The 19,616-nt window shown below is 38.0% G+C and overlaps 3 protein-coding genes across 3 annotated transcripts; 2 read left to right on the plus strand and 1 right to left on the minus strand.

Annotated features, from left to right (window-relative positions):
- The first annotated feature begins 997 nt into the window (after positions 1-997).
- nmbb (neuromedin Bb) lies at positions 998-2,001 on the plus strand. Its single transcript, XM_074667046.1, has 3 exons — positions 998-1,251; positions 1,465-1,646; positions 1,743-2,001. The coding sequence occupies exons 1-3, from the start codon at positions 1,086-1,088 to the stop codon at positions 1,794-1,796; spliced, it is 402 nt and encodes a 133-aa protein (XP_074523147.1). The 5' UTR covers positions 998-1,085; the 3' UTR covers positions 1,797-2,001.
- A 4,793-nt stretch (positions 2,002-6,794) lies between these two features.
- On the plus strand, positions 6,795-11,117 carry LOC141787330 (tetraspanin-3-like). The gene is made up of 7 exons (XM_074665600.1): positions 6,795-6,980; positions 7,620-7,811; positions 7,985-8,059; positions 8,436-8,537; positions 8,668-8,820; positions 8,947-9,030; positions 9,729-11,117. Exons 1-7 carry the CDS (start codon positions 6,918-6,920, stop codon positions 9,819-9,821), a joined length of 762 nt encoding a protein of 253 aa, XP_074521701.1. The 5' UTR covers positions 6,795-6,917; the 3' UTR covers positions 9,822-11,117.
- A 306-nt stretch (positions 11,118-11,423) lies between these two features.
- Positions 11,424-18,896, minus strand: LOC141787988 (proline-serine-threonine phosphatase-interacting protein 1-like). The gene is made up of 15 exons (XM_074666766.1): positions 18,746-18,896; positions 18,179-18,279; positions 17,145-17,219; positions 16,552-16,586; positions 16,333-16,439; positions 16,091-16,153; positions 15,801-15,893; positions 15,449-15,494; positions 15,227-15,306; positions 14,770-14,868; positions 13,532-13,628; positions 13,250-13,352; positions 12,886-12,974; positions 12,517-12,638; positions 11,424-11,983 (listed from the first exon to the last, which is right to left on the minus strand). The coding sequence occupies exons 1-15, from the start codon at positions 18,776-18,778 to the stop codon at positions 11,852-11,854; spliced, it is 1,275 nt and encodes a 424-aa protein (XP_074522867.1). The 5' UTR covers positions 18,779-18,896; the 3' UTR covers positions 11,424-11,851.
- Between the last annotated feature and the right edge of the window lie 720 nt (positions 18,897-19,616).

Below are 19,616 nucleotides of genomic sequence, written 5' to 3' on the forward strand. Positions count from 1 at the left end.
ATGTCTCATTTAATCTAATCTGTGAATTTGCCCAGGGTGGCGCTGTACTGATCAGAGTGTACTCTAATGAGACTGACATTCAGCTGTGCAGATGGACTGAAATCCTGTGCATGTGTGTGAGAATGCCAAAGGTTATGAAAAGAACAAGACACAAGCTGCAGCCCCTCCACGAAGCTCACAACTTCAGCGCCCTGAAGTGACAAAAAGGCGCTCTGTCTCATCAACTCTAAATTAGCAGTGAGAATCAGCAGGTCCTCTTGTCCTCAGAGGACTGATGGTGAACACAGCAGCATGCTGTAACTGGCCAAATGCCATGTTGCTTGTTGTGAGGGGCCAGACCTAGCCCTGAGCACTGGAGGGGCTGAAGGGAAACCCAGACTGGGAAATGACGCCTTAGAAGGAATCACTTTTAACCACTGTGGCAGTTAAATGGAACTGGCAGCACTTCACAAACAGTGCACTTTGTCCTAAAAAAAAGTTCAGTGTTTGCGTAGAAATAGAGCTTTTGTAGTGTTTATGTGTTGCACATGACATTTTCTTTCTTAAATGTCAGTTATGGCGTAAGTATCTGAAGAAATTCTCACAACAGGACTTTAAATATTTATCACTTGTGAGGGAGCAAATCCTGTTCAGTCCCTCAAGGCTCTCTGAACAATTCAGAAATTCAGCCTCAATGATGGAAATCTCTCTCTCTCACACACACACACACGCGCGCGCACAAACCACAAAACAAATAAATTAATAAAAAATAATAATAAATTGACACTATTAATCGACATTACGACAAAGCACTGCTAGTAGTTTGGTTCTTGATTCCACTTTTTCGGGGAATAATATTTAAATTGTGTTAAATATAAACCATGTGGTGCGTAAAATACGCACGGTGTGCTCTAAGGAAGTCTTGACAATGAGTCAACAAAGTGCCGTTTTTTACGCAGCTGGATGAGTAAAAGCACACGCATCGTGAAATGAGCCCACCCCACCGAGGAGCGCCTTTAAAAGCAGAGTGCGTCTGATGGTCCACAACCAGCAGGAGCTTCTTGGACACTTGCGCTCTGGGGGACTGTTCGCCACTCTGCGCTAAGATGAGAGGATTCACAATGAACAGTGTCTGCCAGTGTGGCTTCTTGACTTGTCTCCTTTTTTTCTCTTTCGTGTCTTTTACCGCAGCAGTCAGCTTCGACCTGACTGAACTTAGGAATAAAGTTGCAAAAATTAAAGTCAATCCAAGAGGAAATCTCTGGGCTACAGGTAAGGGGCATCTTCTTATCACACACCTGTAGGCTTCTCCACGAACCCATCTTTCAGGTTAAAGACGTGGGTTTAGATTAAGCATATTAACTCACTAATTTAAATCTTCTAACATGCGCATTTCTCCTTCAACGATGTTCATTTTGTCATCCTCCACCGTGTTTTCTCTTCCCTTTGTCTTGAAAGTAATGAGCATTTCCTTTGCTTTGGCAGGACATTTCATGGGTAAGAAGAGTGTGATGGACTCCCCCTTGCCCTCAGGAGAAGGACAGGGCGTTGATGGGCTGGTAGCCCTGCCGGAGGAGAGGGGCGCGATCAGTGAGATTTTCCAAGAGTTCCTGCGAGAGGCTCTGCAGGCGCAGGTGGACACACAAGAGAGCCGCTCGAAAAATCGGGTGAGCTCCATCAACATCTAGTCCTTTTCAACATGTTTTCAGTGTTACCTCGTCTTCTTACACATCTAATGCGATGTCATGTTCGCTCTGTTTCAGGAGGCGGACTTGTTGATGAAGATTTTAGAAAGCTACATCCAAAGCAGAAAGTGATACATGGGGGTGAGAGTTTGGTGCGCATGCGGATCTGACGACATCTGGCCTCTTGGGTTAAAATAAATAAATGAAAAAGACAAATTGTACAGTCTCCTGCTTATTTTGATTGTATTGTACTAATCAATATATTTGTTACTGTCATACTTTGCCCAAGGCTCATCTGTCATTTTCAGTCCTAATAGGAATATTTTTGTCTAGTTTGATGATGACTTGTCTCACTGTCTTGTCCTTTAAGTTATTTATATTAAATTGTATCATCATTTGCACTCCTCTGACTCTCGCAAATAAATTATGGCACATCTCACACCACAGTTTGATCAATAGAAGTCCTATCCAAAGGTAAAACTGATCATATCATACACCACTAGACTATTGCTTTTGAAAAACTGTTCAGGATCATTAGTGAAAACTGAAAAGACTACATTTTAGGGTGAAAATACCACTTTAGAAGGCAAGTTACAATTCTCCAATGCCATTGCAGCCTCCAACAGATCAAAATTAGGTTTCTGATTTCACATGACTGAGTCTTATACAGTTAAAACTGTGATATTTGGTTAGCTCTCTTGATTTTCTCCCCAGAGGTCTGTGTGACCTGCACAGCCCTTATTCATAGGCCCAACATTAAAACCTGACTCTTTAGCATGAGTAATACCGTTTTTCTAAAATAACGCTTATATAAATCACAAATGTAGGCAGCTTATATAAATCACATGTGGTATTTCGCTGATGTCTCTACATGAAATCAATATCATCTTTTGTACTTTTCCTGTCCTTTGCATAAAGTGATGATCTGCTCTGTCGATCAATAGCGACCGAGTAAGATATGGCCCATGCAGCTCCTCTGCCTGCGGCTGATCCTTTGAAAGTAACGGACAAGCTATTTAAATATCCCTCCCACAATGCCCTGTCTGATGCACATCATGTTCAAGGTTCAGATGACAGACATGAGAGTCGTGTAGTTCTGGTTGGCAACAGAAATTTTCCCAATCAAGGGACACAAAAAGCAGATTGAAGAATAAAGAGTGGTCAGTTAAAAAGATACATCACTGTTACTGTCTGAAATAATGCTTAAGACTGAAATGAAAAAAGGAGAAGAAAAAGTTTTTGCAACACAAGACAAATTTGGATGGATCTTTTCACTACAAACCAAAAGCTGGATTATTGAGGGATGAAAAAAGTAGCTTTTCATCTCAACAAATGTATGTTTATTTGCCAAACAACTACTTGAGATTGTGGAGCTTCCAGGTGCGAAGCAATTGTACAAGTAGGTTAGTAGGTTTGAAAATTGGCTACAATTTGATGAATAAGACCCATCAATAGGTTGGAGTAAATTTCAGTCCCCTAACAAAAACTTCAAGAAAAGTAACATAATTGTCTAAAGCACAGTTCACTGGTCATCCTGAAAGAAAAGTCAGCCACACACTTTTCATTTGTTTGTGTAGTTTTTCCAGACTGATTGTACACATGCCATGGGTCTTTGTGTTCACTTCCTTATGAACTGAATTGAAATGTTAGACACCTGTCTACCTTTGCACAGCTGCATATGCTGATATAGTGTTGACGCCTTTATATTGGTGTGTCTTTCATGCAATGTGTGCATCTGTTATCAACTACTCTCCAGTGAATTGATATTGCAGATCCAAACACGTTGTAGAGTGTTAACTGTTGAGGATGGTGATGTCTCCACACAATTAAAGTCAGCACAGATCCCACATGATACACATCACCTTACTCTCCTGGGAAATAAGGTTTTGATTTAATATCTTTTACACGCTGTTTACACTGAATCTTGCTTTTGACATCTTGCTCTTTTGTTTGTGTGCCAAGTAGTTTTTTTTCTAGCTTTCCCCCTTTTTGCTTGTTCTAAAAAATAAATGAATGAATGAATAAATAAATAAATAAATAAATAAATAAACAAATAAATAATAATAATAATAATAATAATAATAATAATAATAATAATAATAATAATAAGCAAGTCTTTAAATTCACAGGAGAGCCAAGAGAAATGGTTATGAATTGAAATGTTGGTTTTGGGGAAAATGGCCAGAAGGCATTTAAATTGGCTTCACCAAAATATATTTGCCTTATATTTTCAAGTTAAATCAGTTTATGGTTTAAAAGAAGAAAACAAATATTGGTGATCTGCGTAAAACTTACACACCATCACTTTAAGTACTACAATCCGGACCCAAAATTATTTCAAGCATTATGTTACAGGGCATGTTGTTACCTGAGAGTATAACAAGATGCAGTCTTTAGACAGGCCATGGATTTCTGTACTCTAAATGGGCACAATGAGGCAGTTAGACACACAGTATTCTTTATTACAGTAGCTATTGTCATCCTAATCATGGGTAGTTAGCCTGAAGTGCTGTTGCTGTGTAACTGATCAGAAACCTTTTTAATATTAAAAAAGAAGGGAAAAAGTAATTTAAATCAGGTCCTGAATAGCGTATTTTAGTTAGGCTGAATTACTAAGTATTTGCTGTAAATGGCTATTTTTCATAGACTGTATGGGTTTATCACATGCCATGGGAGGGCATTTTCATCTGAGTGAACGAAACAAACACATCAGTCTGTTTACTGAACAGATAGCGATGTCCTCTTTGGGCGATGCAAATTGCTTTCAGGCTCAAGCGATTTATTACAATTGAGCAATTTTACCACAACATTGAACTAGCAATGCTAGATCTCTTGGATGAAAACAAATTTCACAAAAGCAGAGCAGCACCTGTACACTCAAGTTCTAAATTTTACTCATGAAAGAAAAAATCCAGCACATACAATTCTCTAGAAAATGAACCAAACAAAAATCAGTTCAACTGAGTATTGTGCAACAATTCATGATTTTTATATAAAATGCAAAAACTTTATTAAATACTCTGTCATGTTTGGTACAAACTAAACATTTTAAGCGGTAGCACTACTGATGCCCTGTGTTTGTTTTGTATTTTTCTACTTAAATAATGACTTCATGTATTGCCTGCGGGTTAAGCTTGTGCATTATTCACACTTTGGATGTATGCTGTGTCAACAGTGGAAAACTTAAAGTCTGCTTGGATTCGTAAGTCCTCACTCTTGCTCTGTTTGAACACCAAAAGCCGACAAAGACTAATGTAGCAAGCTTAAACTCAATAAAAAAAAGGCTTTGGGGCACCAGTCCAAGTCATTATTGACTGAGTGCCCCAAAGGAACTCATTTCTAATTGAGAAATCAATTCTCCCCTTGTTCAAGTCAAGAAAGCAGTGAGGTCATATCACATTTGTCTGCTGTGGCAGCAGCTTTAATATTTTTAAATCTGACTTCAGACTTAACATCTAATTTTAATGTGCCCAGAGTAAGAATCGTTTTGTTGTCTCTGTGTGTTCTTACTTTTCCATCTAATTGATACATCTCCCCATGGCTGCATATAGTTAAACTCGCGATGCTACACTGCCACCCTCTGGCATGACATCCTACACTACACATTAAAGCATATAACGACTGAAGATGTCTGACAGTGTCTTAAATATGCTAACATTGTTTATTTTAAAGAAAGAGTCATATCTGCTATGAAGTATCAAATCAATCCTAAGTTATGTTCAACCAGCATTAGCACCTTAGACACTAGAGCTGGACGGGTGTAAACCAGCTGCCTGACCAGCTCTGTCTAAAGAACAATCAAGTGTAAACAGACCACCATCAATGAACATGTTTCCTTGTGTCTTTTCATACATTTATATTTCTCTCTCATCACATTTCATTCAATTTCAATTCAATGTATCTCTGAACCCTACATTGCACCTGTTGTTGGTCAGTAGTGTGTGGGTGGGTGTGAACGTGCTAGTTAAAAGTAATGGTCCCATACCATAGCAGTCCCTGCCATCAGTATGTGAGTGAGGTGTGGGTGGACGAAAGAGAATAACAGTATAAAAGTGCTTTCATCATAATTATAAACCTTTATTTAAAGTTCTCAGCGAGATCACCGAGGGCAACCCAAATTTACAATGAATTGACCAAATTAGTTTATCATGAGTGCGTTCTGTAAAAACAGTAACAATGACAAACAGATAAACTTAAAAAACAATTTAAAAGCCAGAATAACAACCATGATTTGTCAACAATCATCATAAAAAAACAGTTAGGTTATGGGTAATGGGTAGCTAACGCAATGGGCAGTTAAGAATAATATTTCTAAATGTCCATCAGGGATAAATGTGCTCAATTTTTTTTGTCATTTTGCAAAATGTTGCAGGAGTTTACAGCACTGACTCTTAACTGTACTGATTTACAGTACAGTACTGTGTAGGGGTTAGGGGTCTTAAAGATTGCAGCATTTTTGCACAATATTACATTTCCTGCTATGCAGTGTTTGAACACCCACAAAATTTTGCTGTTATATTTACCAGGACAGTGACAATACACAATTAATTGTTTGATTGATTAATTAAAAGCTTTAAGTGGCCAGAAAAACTAAGAAATCACTGTATAAATACCAGTCTATCTACCAAGTGTAAAGTAATTCACAGTTAAAAGCACCACGGACATATGGAGTAAAAAAAATGGGTTAAAGAGCTTTAACAATTACCCCGTGCAATCCTCTAAATACTGTAGTGGATTACCACGAGGCAGCTGTGTTCTCACTAGTGTAAATTTAAATCAAAGATATTAACAATAACAATTTCATTAATTCAACTGTGTTTAAAGACGTCTCAAACTTTATTGGTGGGAGACAGTACTTTTTACTGAGATTGAAAATCTGGATATCAGAAATAACTAGGAGGAAGCTTTATGGTGTAAATGTTTACATCTACAAGGTCTACTCAGACGAAGGCAAGTTACATATGTCTGCAGTGGATTGGTTCAGATGTCTTAATGGTAATGTACGGTCTTGATGGCAAGGCTCACGTTAATGCCCAAAGCCTCCGTCAGTCTGTTTTGTTTTGAACGGTGACGTCACCCCAACACGTGACCGCTTCTCTTCATTTGCGTTGATTTCATTGGTCAAGTCCAAGAGAATTTGCACCGTAGGGCAGGACCACACCGAAGCCATTTTATTATTATAACAGCAAAGGTGCAGGTGCATCAATATATTTTTTTAATTGTTTCACTTTTAATTTTAAAGCTCACGAGACCATGGGGCAGTGTGGAATAACTTCATCTAAGACCGTCCTGGTTTTTCTCAATCTCATTTTCTGGGTAAGAAAACGATGGATGTTTGAACAATGTGCAGCATCCCTCAGAGGCCAGGGATGGAGAGCTTAGCAAGCTAACAAACTGCGCCAGAGATGCTCTGCAGTCTGCTGGTTGGCGATAGAAAAGCTGCGTCTGAAGCCATAGTGTGGTCCTGTGGACGCAACGTTATCTCTGTAAAATACAGTGAACTGCAACAAAAAGAGACCTTACCATCCCAGACAGCTGCATTGTCTGCATCTGCTGCCGCTCACAACTTGTAGCAATGACGTTATGCTTCAGCTACGATGTAACAATACTGTAGCTGCTGCTGAGGTGTCCTGCAGTGTTATCTATGCTAAAGTGTGTCATGACATTAACAGGCTAGCAGATGTGGATTAAGAAAACCATGAACCAGATAAGAAAGGATGGACAGAGCTCTTAATCTTTTCCAGGATAGATAGAGATAGCACGGCCCACTTGACACTGCACACGCTGTAAAATTCAGCTGCCTGTGCGTTTTTTTCTGTATTAGAAAGGCACTACTTGGAAACCTGCTAATATAAACATAAAAAAGCAAATATATACAACATAAAGTATGAACTAATAAATAGAGTAACATTGTAAAATTAGATTTCTTGTAACCTGTCTCTTTTTTTTCTCCAGGCTGCAGCTGGAATTTTATGCTACATTGGAGCCTATGTGTTCATCACATATGACGACTACGACCACTTTTTTGAAGATGTGTACACTTTGATCCCTGCTATCATAATCATAGCTGTGGGAACTCTTCTCTTCATCATTGGCTTGATCGGCTGCTGTGCAACAATACGTGAAAGCTCCTGTGGACTGGCAACTGTGAGTGTGAATAACTCAATATTAAGTTTCAACTTAAAGAAATGTAGATGAAAAAAACACACTTCGTACCTGGAGGACACTTAAAGACAGTATCATATACAATCTATGGTTAACATATAGTTCATTAGCATTAAAATGAGCTTCTAAACAATGTGTTTGTGTTTTTGTTTCAGTTTGCTGCCATTCTCCTGCTGGTGTTTGTTACAGAGTGTGTGGTGGTGGTGCTAGGCTACACGTACAGGGCAAAGGTAAACACTGTGCCACTGGGTGTCTTGAGCGTTGCATACATGTAAAGCTGGATAAGTAAAAATGGTGTTGAAGTGATGTAGTAAAAGTGTTTCAAAGTTTCAGCTTCCTTGGCCTTGCATGAAAAGAGCATCATCCCTCATATTTTCCTTTTTGTATATAATATATACAGTTGGATACCCTCAAATCTTAAATTTTACACATTTATTTTTTTTTAAGTTTCTGTACTTTATGTCTCCTTTTGAGTAGTAGTGCATCTTTAGTGCCTGCATTCTAAAGAAGTTTCACAATCGTGTGCAGCCCTGTTCCAAGGAGGTAATATGTTGAATGTGCAGATGCTGAACATTGGATGTAAAAGGGGCTGCTTTTCTGTTTCAGGTGGAGGATGAGGTGAATCACTCTATCCAGAAGGTTTACAATGAATACAATGGAACCAACACTGATGCTCCTAGCCGAGCCATTGACTATGTGCAGAGGCAGGTGAGAGGAACAGTGTCTGCGTCAAGCTTTTTTTGGTTGTTAAAAGTAAAAAAAAATGAATGATTGTTTTCATGTTAAAATTTTGGAACCTGACTAAATACATCTTATACACCCTTCTCTTTTCTGTTAGCTTCATTGCTGTGGCATTCACAACTACTCTGACTGGAGAAACACGCGCTGGTTTAAAGAATCCAAAAACAACAGTGTCCCTGTGAGCTGCTGTCAGCCGAGCATCACTAACTGTACTGGCACCCTTACTCGACCTGCAGATCTCTACCAAGAGGTACAAGCGCAGAGCCCAAGCAATGGCTGAATCTATCTAAAGAAAACACTATAGCATTTCTGTCGTTATATTTTTTCTTTGCCATGTGTTGTACATTTTTTGATTGCCATTTATTTTCTCCTTCAGGGTTGTGAGGCTCTGGTTGTGAAGAAGTTAAAGGAGATCATGATGTACGTCATATGGGCTGCACTGACTTTTGCATCTATACAGGTAAGCAGTAAAAGTGTAAGTGCCATTTTTGGCAGTGGACATACTCAGAAGGGATGAGTCCAATGGAGCAAATAATCATGAGCAGCCGGAGAGGTTTAAACAGAATCCAATCAAATGAATAGCACAATGACAATTTTATGTGGTAGTGAACACGTCTGTGAATATCAAAATGACAGCAAAAACTGTAGTGACTTTTTAGATTTACAGAGCTGTCATCTTACTTTGACCAGCTTGGTTCCCTACGACTGTTTATGAGTACAGTTCACAGTTAAGGGAACATTTCTTGTCTTTCTGTCTAAAGAAAGAGAAACAAGTTATGAATTTTGATTGCAGGTGTACAAACCTTATGTTTATGATTTTTTTTTTTTGTAAAGAGAACACACCAGAATTGTAGTAAACTAAATTGGAGTACACCTTTTAAGGGAAAGAAAATAATATTGGAGATAATATTTGTTTTATATTTGCACAGTACTTTTAAACCAACGCTATACAGTGTTTTTAAAAATAGAAAAATTCAATTTAATTCAATTCAACTCTATTATATTATATTATATTATATTATATTATATTATATTATATTATATTATATTATATTATATTAAAAAGACACAACTTATTTTATCTAATTTTTTTTAATCAAGTTTTCAAAATGAATGAGGACACAAATAACATTTTCTTTGTTTGTTTTCTTCCTGCAGATGCTGGGGATGCTCTGTGCCTGCGTGGTGCTGTGCAGGAGGAGTCATGACCCAGCGTACGAGCTGCTGGTCACAACCAACAGCTATGCATGAAAGCAGAACAAAGCACTTAGAAAATAAAAGAGCGTCACCGGACATGTCCACAGTAGATTTCAGCTGTAGTTAAATAAGCTCAAGCACACCTTGCACAATTCATGATAAAGCAGAGAACACTGACAACATTGATTGGGGTGGGTGGGGCTTCAAAGGGAAAACTTTTATTTATGACATGCTTTGTGAGTTACTGTTACTTTCAATACTCTTTTTTTCTTACAAATAATGGAATATTTATTGAAGCCAAAGCTGTAAATGGCTTACTAACACTATTCAAGTTAATGCTGGTGTTTTTTTCTTTTGATTGTGGCTTCAGAACATGCTTTCTTTTCTTTAGTGAGGATGATGGGAGTTCATTGGCAGTGTATGTGTGAAATCATTGAGGGGAGTTTTGAATGGAATGTATTTACTCGTGTGCTAGTTTGCACTGCGGCTGCAGCTCTGGAGACAGTTCATGGTTGCTGAAATGGTAAATTTGTGCTAAAAAGAACATGAGCACTTTTCTGAAGAAGTTGTTATGATGAGGATTTGTAAAAATGGAGAAACCTTTCACCTTTGAAAGAACAGACTCAGTGTTTTTACTTCAGACACTCATTTGTTGAGCTGGGGTGTGTTTGATCTCTTGAAGCCATGTTTGGTAGAAAGAGTTCTTCATTTTCACAAACTTTCAGGTTGTTAATAATGTACATTCTGTTTTGGTGTTTATGTTCTCTAAATCAGGCTTCATTTGTGAGGCATTGCCAATGTATAAATTGTGATTGACCCATTTAGGATCCAGTGTTATGAGTACGAGTATTATCAGTGTTTCATAAAGACGTGTTTATGTGTAGATAAAGTTACAGATAATTCCTCCTGTTTCGTTTAGAAGTAACAAACCTGCTTTAAAGAATCATGACCTGTTGTTTTATACATTTTGTGTGAAACTGTGCACTCTTTGATATTTTTTAGCAGTTAAGTTGAACCCCAGTTATTCGGCTAGAGCTACAGAGAAAAATATGACAAACATAATTGTGTATAGATTTGGGAAAAGGCAGAAGAAAAATAAAATCACACATTTCAAGTTGACTGTTTGTTATTGTATTGACATTGTTTATTTTTTTTATAGCTGTACAATTGTGTCCCCAACTGTCACAGAAAAGATAGTACAACCTAACAGTGTAGCTCTCAGCTCACAGACACACATTATTACAATAAACAAGTGACACTAAGAACCTGAGGGACTAAACCAAAACAGGTTCAGTGTGAGTTGTTAGATTATGCATAATTTATATAAATAATAAACATCTTAAAAACTAATGACATTGTTGGAGTCTGGTTAGGACATGACTCATTTCATAGCTAAGCTCTAACTTGTACAGAGCCAGATGTGCCAACATAGTCTATAGCAATTAAATTTTTTTTTGTTCACCTTTCTGAAAATATGACAGGATAACAGAATTTCACTTGAAACCATCATCTTTGGTCCATTAATATTTTTACCATACTATCTTTCTTCTGTACAAGGTGACAGTATTGGAAGCATCCAATGGAAATGCTAAAGTTCCAAAAAAAAAAAAAACCACACGAGGTAGCAGTTAGAACAGCTTTTTTCATACTGCCAGTTCACGGTGCAATATTTATAGCCCTGTAGCAACTTGCCTTCAATATGAATTTCACATCAGAGAGATGGTGGGACCAACCTGTCCCACTGCTTGTGGGTAGCAACGGAGCGATTATTTCAGTACATGGGGTTTGATGACAGTGAAACTTTGTCACGGCGCTGGCTCGCAATATGAAAAAGTCTAATGTGACAAGGGACAAAGGGCACATTAACATGCTGATCATTCAGAAAGCTTGACAGTTTAAATAAGCTTCATAAGATTTCTCTTTCTAACCTCTTGTAAGTCATGGAAACAGCCATTAACAAAAACCTGACGTAAATGTTTAATCGTGTGTGCATGTTTGTATATATAAGTCTATGGATGAAATAGCTTGCACGACCTGCACTTTCATTTGTCTTTATTTGTGATCATTTTCATCTTTATGTGTGTTCAGATCTTGCCAAGATAATTTCCTGGTACCAGCCCAGTCTGCCCGTTTCTCTCAACTGTCCACCAGCCGTCTCCTCCTTGCTCCAGGACTTGCACCCTGTCCCCTCTATTGACAGACAGCTCGTCCTGTTCCTGACCAATAAGTACAAAGATGACAAATGTTAGTTTGACATGGATGATGCTGCTGACTTTCAGAGAGTGTACAATGCTTTCCCATATTTTCAACACAGTTATAAAATATCAATGCTAGATCTTAATATTAAATATGGGCAGATTTTCAAACTGCTACATATTCATTCAAATCCCTGAATCAGTCTGTAAACAGTCATTTTTTTTTTATAAATATGAGATCTTCATGCTAAAATGATGAGGTCATTGCATGAAGATCTCCTAACTGGTTCACACCAAGGTCTGCCCATAGCTCGGCCCCCCAACAGGCCTTCATAGGGCCTGATGTATATCACATAAAGCTACTACAAGGATACCAGAGAGACAGTATAAAGCTCAAAAAAGGACAACCCCCCTCTTTAAGTTTCTACAATTCATTTTCAACACACTTCACTGTCAAAATAATGGTGTGCTGTGATTCAATATTTATCTGTTTCTGGTTATGAGTCAGTGCTGTAACAAGTAGCTGAACTTAAGAACAAATATAAGGTGATTACCCGGGCAGTGTATTCATAAAGTGCAACATAGTTGTCCTCATCAGCTGGGACTGTGGTCGGTGATGCTGCAAGCTGGAGGCCTGGCAACGGCGCATATCCATCATCTGATAGCTCAGCTGAAACTAGAGAGAAAGCAAATGCAAAATGTACACTTATGCAACCAATGGAACAAGATAGCATCACATCGGTTAAAAGGCAACAGTAGTATAGTACATTTTATTTTTGGACCAGAACACAAATAGCATTCAACTACCACTTGTCACCAGTAGGCCTATGATAATGTGCAATAGCACAATAGGCTTAAGATATTAATTTCCCCCTTATAAAATGTGCTTCAACAGATCTCTATGAAGTTTGCACAGTACTTACTTTCACCACTAGATGTCACTGCTGATGGTAAGTTTTGAAGACTGTTGATGCTGATGTTCACAGAACTTGCTAACAGGCTTTGAGAAGACCTTAATGATCAAAAGAGATATTATGATGGTTCCAAGAAATTTGAGTCACATCCAACCAACCAACTATGGGCCGAATCATTGCTGCATGAGATCTTTTTAAATTTCTTGATGTTTTTTTGTTAAAAGGTTAAAAGAGGAAGAAGGCACTGAGAAAGATGAACTAGGAGAAGACGGTTTGACTGTAACAGTAGCCTCTGTATTTTCACGCCCTTCGCTCTGCCCTGTGAAAGAACAAAGCTTTCTTCAGATTTGTGTCAAAAAACATTGCTTCAGACCTCATGATCATGTTTTCTCCCCCTCCTCCTGCTGCAAAATGAGCTCCGCCATTGCTGTCCCTGGATGTGTCTCTCTGGTAGCAGCTCTCAAACACTAAGGGCTCTGTGAGAAAAGGGAAGTAAGATAAGGTGTGTGTGTTTTTTTTTTTTTTTGCCTGAAACATAAAGGTCAGTATTTGAGTGACACCAAATATACTTCTTATTGAGTGGCGATTCTCACTTCTCTCATAAAGTTTTATTTTTAGACATACATATGTTGTCAAGTCCACCAGCACAGCTCACCTGGAGGCCTGGACCCCGTGCTCTTCATCCCTATGAAACAGTTGTTGTCTATCATGATGTCACACTGTTCCAGTTTCTTCCGCACCTCCTCATACAACTGATTTGAAAAACAGGAGAAATTTAAGTTAAAATTCAGATTGTAAAACGATACATTTTTACTGCATAGCTCGATACATAAAGTAAGCTAAAATGGCTTTGGTTCATTTACAGTGCTGTTTACTATTATAAAAGCAAAAAGAAGAGCAATGAAATGAATTAAAATCTTTGACCAAGTGGCTTTCCTTTGCTTTCCATGTAGGCTATGCTAATGTCGCTACAACCCTGTGTCCAGCTAAATCAGGGGTGGCCAACTAGTCACAGACCAAAAGCCACAAAAATTACCAAGAGCCACATTAAAAACACACTTCCTCTCGCACATAAATGAAAGGACATAAGATGAAAATGGATACACTTCCAAAATTTGAAGTGACATTTATTGCATTTGTAACAAGCCTCAGTTCGTACTTGAAGCCGTGTCTAAGACAAATTTCTGTTTATACTGCAGAAGAGACAAAGTTTCATCCATCTATCTATCTATCTAGATAGCTATGAGCACATGTGCAAGTGAAGAAAAGAAACTGAAACTTAAGTATCAATCTTATCACCAAAGTATTGATCAATAATGATCACAACATCAATATATCAAAAATTTAGATTGATTGGCACACCACTACCCATAACAACAATAAATGGATCAAAGAGCCGCACACCAAAAGGCAAAGAGCCGCAGGTTGGCCACCCCTGAGCTAAATAATAACATCAGCTGTCAGTATGGTAAATACATTAAGCATATCATGATAAGCATGTTATTATGAGCAACTGGTGAACTTGTTGATGTTGAGCTGATACAAAGTAAACAATGTTTGGGATCTTTATTTACACTGTTAGCATGCTAACACACATAGCACAGCCTTCCTGGGCCATGATGGTAGAGACAGTTTCTACATTCATGTTAGCATGTTACATTTTTCTAGCACAACTCCTGAAACAAAATGGTGCAACCCACCAACACTGCAGTAATTGGAACCACAGCATGACTCAAAGATGATTTCAGGTAATATCACAATAGCATATTCCAATGTGTTCTTAACCTTATTAGTTAACAATGTGCAAACCCATGATCAAACTTTAGCAAAAACATGACACTTACAGTTTTTTTTAATCCATTTAAGAATGACTGGATACTGAATTAAGCTCACCTCATCATCTTTTACACACTGCATGGAAAAATGATTGCAGTGATCCCACAGAGCACACCGGAGCATGCTGATGCGATCTACCTCCAGCTGCTGAAACACCTGATGAATACACACAGTCACACTATTTCCAAGATATTACAGTATATGATTATCTAAAAGGACTAAATTATTTTCACATTGTTGCTTTCTCTCTCTGTACATGCCATGCTCTATTTGACTTAAATGTTTCTCTAAAATCTCAGAGCAGATCCTGCCTTGTAAAACATTATTTTGTTCTATTTTAAGACCATCCAATGCAGTACGAAGCACACTTCATTGTGGACAGTAGGTAAGAGCTATAAAAAGAATCACACTTAGTACAGACAGAGGGGGATGTGGTTAGAAACAAGTTCCTGCGGTTGAAAGCCATTGTGTTATAATCTAAGCACCTTAATTAGGTGAAAGGAATTTACTATACCTCACAGGTGCTTTTGTGCGTTTCTTCCCAATCTTGTCGAATGCTTTCGAGCTGGACAATGTTGGTAAAGTACAGTTTTTCTGTGAGAGATTTAGACAGTTATTACAACAATATTAAAGCAAATCACAGAGAAGTGAAATTTATGTTTATGTAGAACAGCATCATTTTTATGATATCATGTAAAAAAAACAATAACAAAATGAAAATAGATCTCAATCATACCTGCTTCCTTTGCTGTCTGTCTGTGTTGCTTTGCTCTTTGACGTACCTAAGATGTAGAAATAACACAGGAAGCAGCATGCATGAACAGTTTGTCAAGCGTTGACATTTCTGCCTCACACATACAAACCCATTATTGTACCAGAGAGCAAAAAAAAAAAAAAAAAGTCAGATATGTCTCATATGAAGCCACTCATCTCCAACTGTTAAAAACTTGAACCAAATATTCATGAACAAAACATGCATGATAGCAACCTTTGTACTTGGGGGAGACTGCAGAAGGGATTGTTTGAATTAAATGATGTGGTATATTTTTAATCTCTCTGCACAACTGGCTGATCTGACGTCATTGCACCTTGTCGTGGTTTTTAGATGTTGCAGTTGTCTTCTCAGCCCCTTGCTCTGCCTCGTCGGCCTCCTTGCATCTCTGCTCGTAGATTTTTTTAGACTGAAACAGAAACAGAAACCATGAGATGCACAGTTCCACCGCAGACAGAAAGAGCAGCAGAAATGGTTGCTCTTGAATGGCACATCAAGTACCGTCAAGTTTGTTTCTCCAGTATGAAAACAGAAAAAGTTAGGGTAAATTTCAGTGTAAAATGTGCGATAATAATTTGCTGTTATCAGCTGTGTCTGCTTTCCTACCTCCATGGTCTTCTTGTACATAGAAACTTTTTTTCTCTGAACCTTCTCCATGATGCTCTGAAACTGGGTAAAGGGGACAGTGGGGTTAAAATATTTCTGAACTCCTAATTCCTTAACTTTTCTTGTACTTCGTATTTCTTAAATCCAGAGTAAACTCTACTTTTGTTAGTCAGGGAAATCAAATCTCACTTCAGTGTTAGGTATACTAAATCAGTTGTTAGGCAATGAAACTTGCTCAGTACCTTCTTCCTCTGCTCTTTCTGCCGCTCTCTAAATGTCTCAATCTTTTTCACCTCCTCTTTCAATATATCAGATAACTGGATGTGGAAGTTCCCGATGTTCTCAATTTCTGCCAACGAAAACAACACAATGAACCATTTAAAACTGTGGTTAAATAAGAAACACTTTTGCTAGATTAGTCTATGCTTCAGTAGGAAGAATGGAAAGATGGATGAACTCACGCGTTTGTAATTGCTCAAAGGATGCTCTCAAGGTGCTGGAAAAACAAAGTGTAAGATCACAGATCAGAGACCAGTCAGTGTCCGGCTGAATTTTTTGTTATGAATTATTTTTAGACTATTTTTTTTAGCTTCAGCTGGCTCGGATTTTTGAGTCATGTTTTACAACTTCCTTTAGAACAAACCTCACCAAAACAGAAAGACAAAGTTTATGTTGTCTGACTGCTGAGTCTTAACACCCCCCCCCCCCCCCCCCCCCCCCCACACACACACACACACACACACATGCACACACACACATTTTTTTCTTTTCTTTTTTTGCCTATTGCTGTCTTTATCACTGACACAGACATGTGTGATCTCTATTAAAAGAAAATGACTCAAAGACACAGGACTATTCTTTTTTTTTTCTTGTTACAGCTCATGTTCGATCAGCATTTAATCTGCACACAGTGTGTTTCAAAAACATGAGCAGATGAGCAACACATTTTTCAGCAAGTTTGTTAAATTTTAGACCAAATGTATTAACAAGTGTAAAAGTGTACACAATGTCTACACACTACTGTAGACAGACCTTACAGTCTTGGCTGATTTACCTGATCTCTGTGTGTCCTCCAGCTTTACGAGCAACCGTCACCAGTTCTTTCCCGTACTTCTCCTCTGCCAGAGCCCTGTGCCATATGAACACACAGACGTAGAGAATGGCAACTGAGAAACAGTTTTTCAGTGCTCATTTGTGAACTGAAAAACTTTTTTTATATTGCAGCACAGGAGCATTTCAACCATATTTCAACCACAGCCCAATGATGTATAGAGAACTAACCCAGGATGGTTATTGAGGCACTGATGCAGGCTTTTTTTTGGTCTAGTTTAAAAAAGTTGTCACAAATCACGTTGGTGACAGGTAAGGTGTATTATTTATCATGTAACATCAGAGTACAGGAAATGATTGCTCTGTGCCTCTGCCTGTCTGCCCTCTCTCTGCTCAGCTGGTGTCTGTGTTTAAATCAAGTCCCTGATTTTAATGTGAGTAAGATAATTCAATGAAAAAACCCATTCCCTGAAACTGCTACAACAGCTAAAAGCATTCCCTGTTATAGAAAAAGGGTGCATGAAACTGAGTAAAAATTCATCTAGACATGTCAGTTTTTTTTCTGATTAAATAACATTGTTTTACACAGAACATGTTTCATGAGGAGCTCTTCTTATTTCTCCGCCTTTTCTCCTCTTCTCTTCTCATATCTAGCTACTGGTTTTTCATATGTTGTGCTTTTAATGCAAATGTAAAGCTCTTGGTCGGGGAGGGCCTTTGCTATCAGTAATCTGTTGTTTTTGTCTCCAGATACAGAAACTGTCTCTTGTATTTTCACCTTGTTAGCACATCAGGTAGCCCTGACTCTATTTCAGCCACGACTTCTCCATTTTTTAAGAGCTGCACTAGAGTGGGGTTAAAATAGTTTTCTCTGAAACCTAAAGTAGTTCTTTCAGAGTGAACAGGTTTTAAAGGTTTTGTTAATCTGTGATTATTTGTGTTTTAGTATAAAGGGAAATATTGATTAGAAATAATCCTGAAGCTCAAAACTAAATATTTAGCTTTGGTGCTAGTATCTAAAATACAAATTGACGCTACCTCATCCTTAGAAGCTCCTCCACATCTTTGCACATTTGTCTTCCATCTCGTAACCTCTGGATCAGGGCCTCATACCCAGCATGACACGTGAAGTCAGACCCCTGTATTGAAACATGAGAAAACTTAGAAATTGCTTAACATATATTGCAACATGGCCTTCAGTCGATCCTGAAGTCAGTATGTGGTTAAAATGCAGAACTAGCAGGGAGCAAAAAATAGTTTTGTATGCCACGACAGCCTAGTCAGTACCACAAATTACAATAACTGTACCAAATTAGAACCAGTTGAATACAGAATTAAGTCTTTTAGCAGAGCAAAGAAACTGTTTGTTAGATTTTCAAAGAGTATCACAACTTCCTTGGGTGGCTGAATAACTTTACCAAGACTGTCAAGTCATTTTAGACTGTGACGGTCAAGAGTTGTCAGTAGATTTCACTTTATTAAATATGTTTGTCTCAAATGAAAGCCCAAAACCCCATAACAACAACAATGCAAAATAGAAGTACTCCTTCAGTTTTTTAAAAGGACAGTTCAGCAAAGTGTCAGAGCTCAAAACTTGACACTTACCCAGAAGGCATCTTTAAACAACAGTGGTGCCATCTCAGCTGTGACCTCCTAGAGCTGGACAGAGCTGCTTTCTCCAGAACAAACTTGTCTTTGGTTTAAAATAAGTAGCTGAAGGTCATGAGGACATTAAGGCAAATAAACTGTGTGTTAAACCTTGAGTGGCTCAAATGCCTGTGAGTCATTTTGAATGAGGAAGAGCTTCTGTCCCATGATGTCACTGACCACAGAGGGCTCAGCCCCTGTGTGAGAGACGGCTCTTTCACTATCATTTAGAGGAAAAAAGTGTTGTGTGTACATATTTGTTACTCAGACAAACCAACATGTAACCATAGCTGGTAATAGTACTAGTAATGTAGTATGAATGCCTGTGTTTGTTTGATATAATCTAAAAGCTGCAGCTCAGAATCTTGTTGAGTAAGAAGTTGATGTTAGGTTATTTACAGTGACAGATGGACACTCATTCTATTCTGTGGCATTAACAGCTGCTTTTTGTAAGATTTGTTTATGTAAATGTTGGGCAGCTTTAAATTTTTTAATTAAACCTATTAAAAACAGGAACTTTTTACTCACGGTAATATAACATCTATCTTAACTTAACCATATGTTGTGAAAATATTTCAAATGTAATCTAAATGTGCCCTAATCAAGATTAATAAAGGATGCTTTTCTTGACAAAGACAGATAAAGACTATTTCCCATGAGCACTTGCACCCACTGATGCCAGGAAGTGACTCTGATCAAGGCATGCATTTGTTTTGAAGTAAATGAATGGGGAGCACATCTTATTTTCAACACTACTTTCCTATGTTAAAGACAACTTTTTACCAGACACAAAGAAACCAGGTAATGTATTTGTTTACAGTTACATAAC

This window comes from Halichoeres trimaculatus, unplaced genomic scaffold (genome assembly GCF_033239565.1).
Source record: "Halichoeres trimaculatus isolate MK-OKI-2021-1 unplaced genomic scaffold, fHalTri1.1 fHalTri1_scaffold_3, whole genome shotgun sequence".
Classification (NCBI taxonomy): Eukaryota; Metazoa; Chordata; class Actinopteri; order Labriformes; family Labridae; genus Halichoeres; species Halichoeres trimaculatus.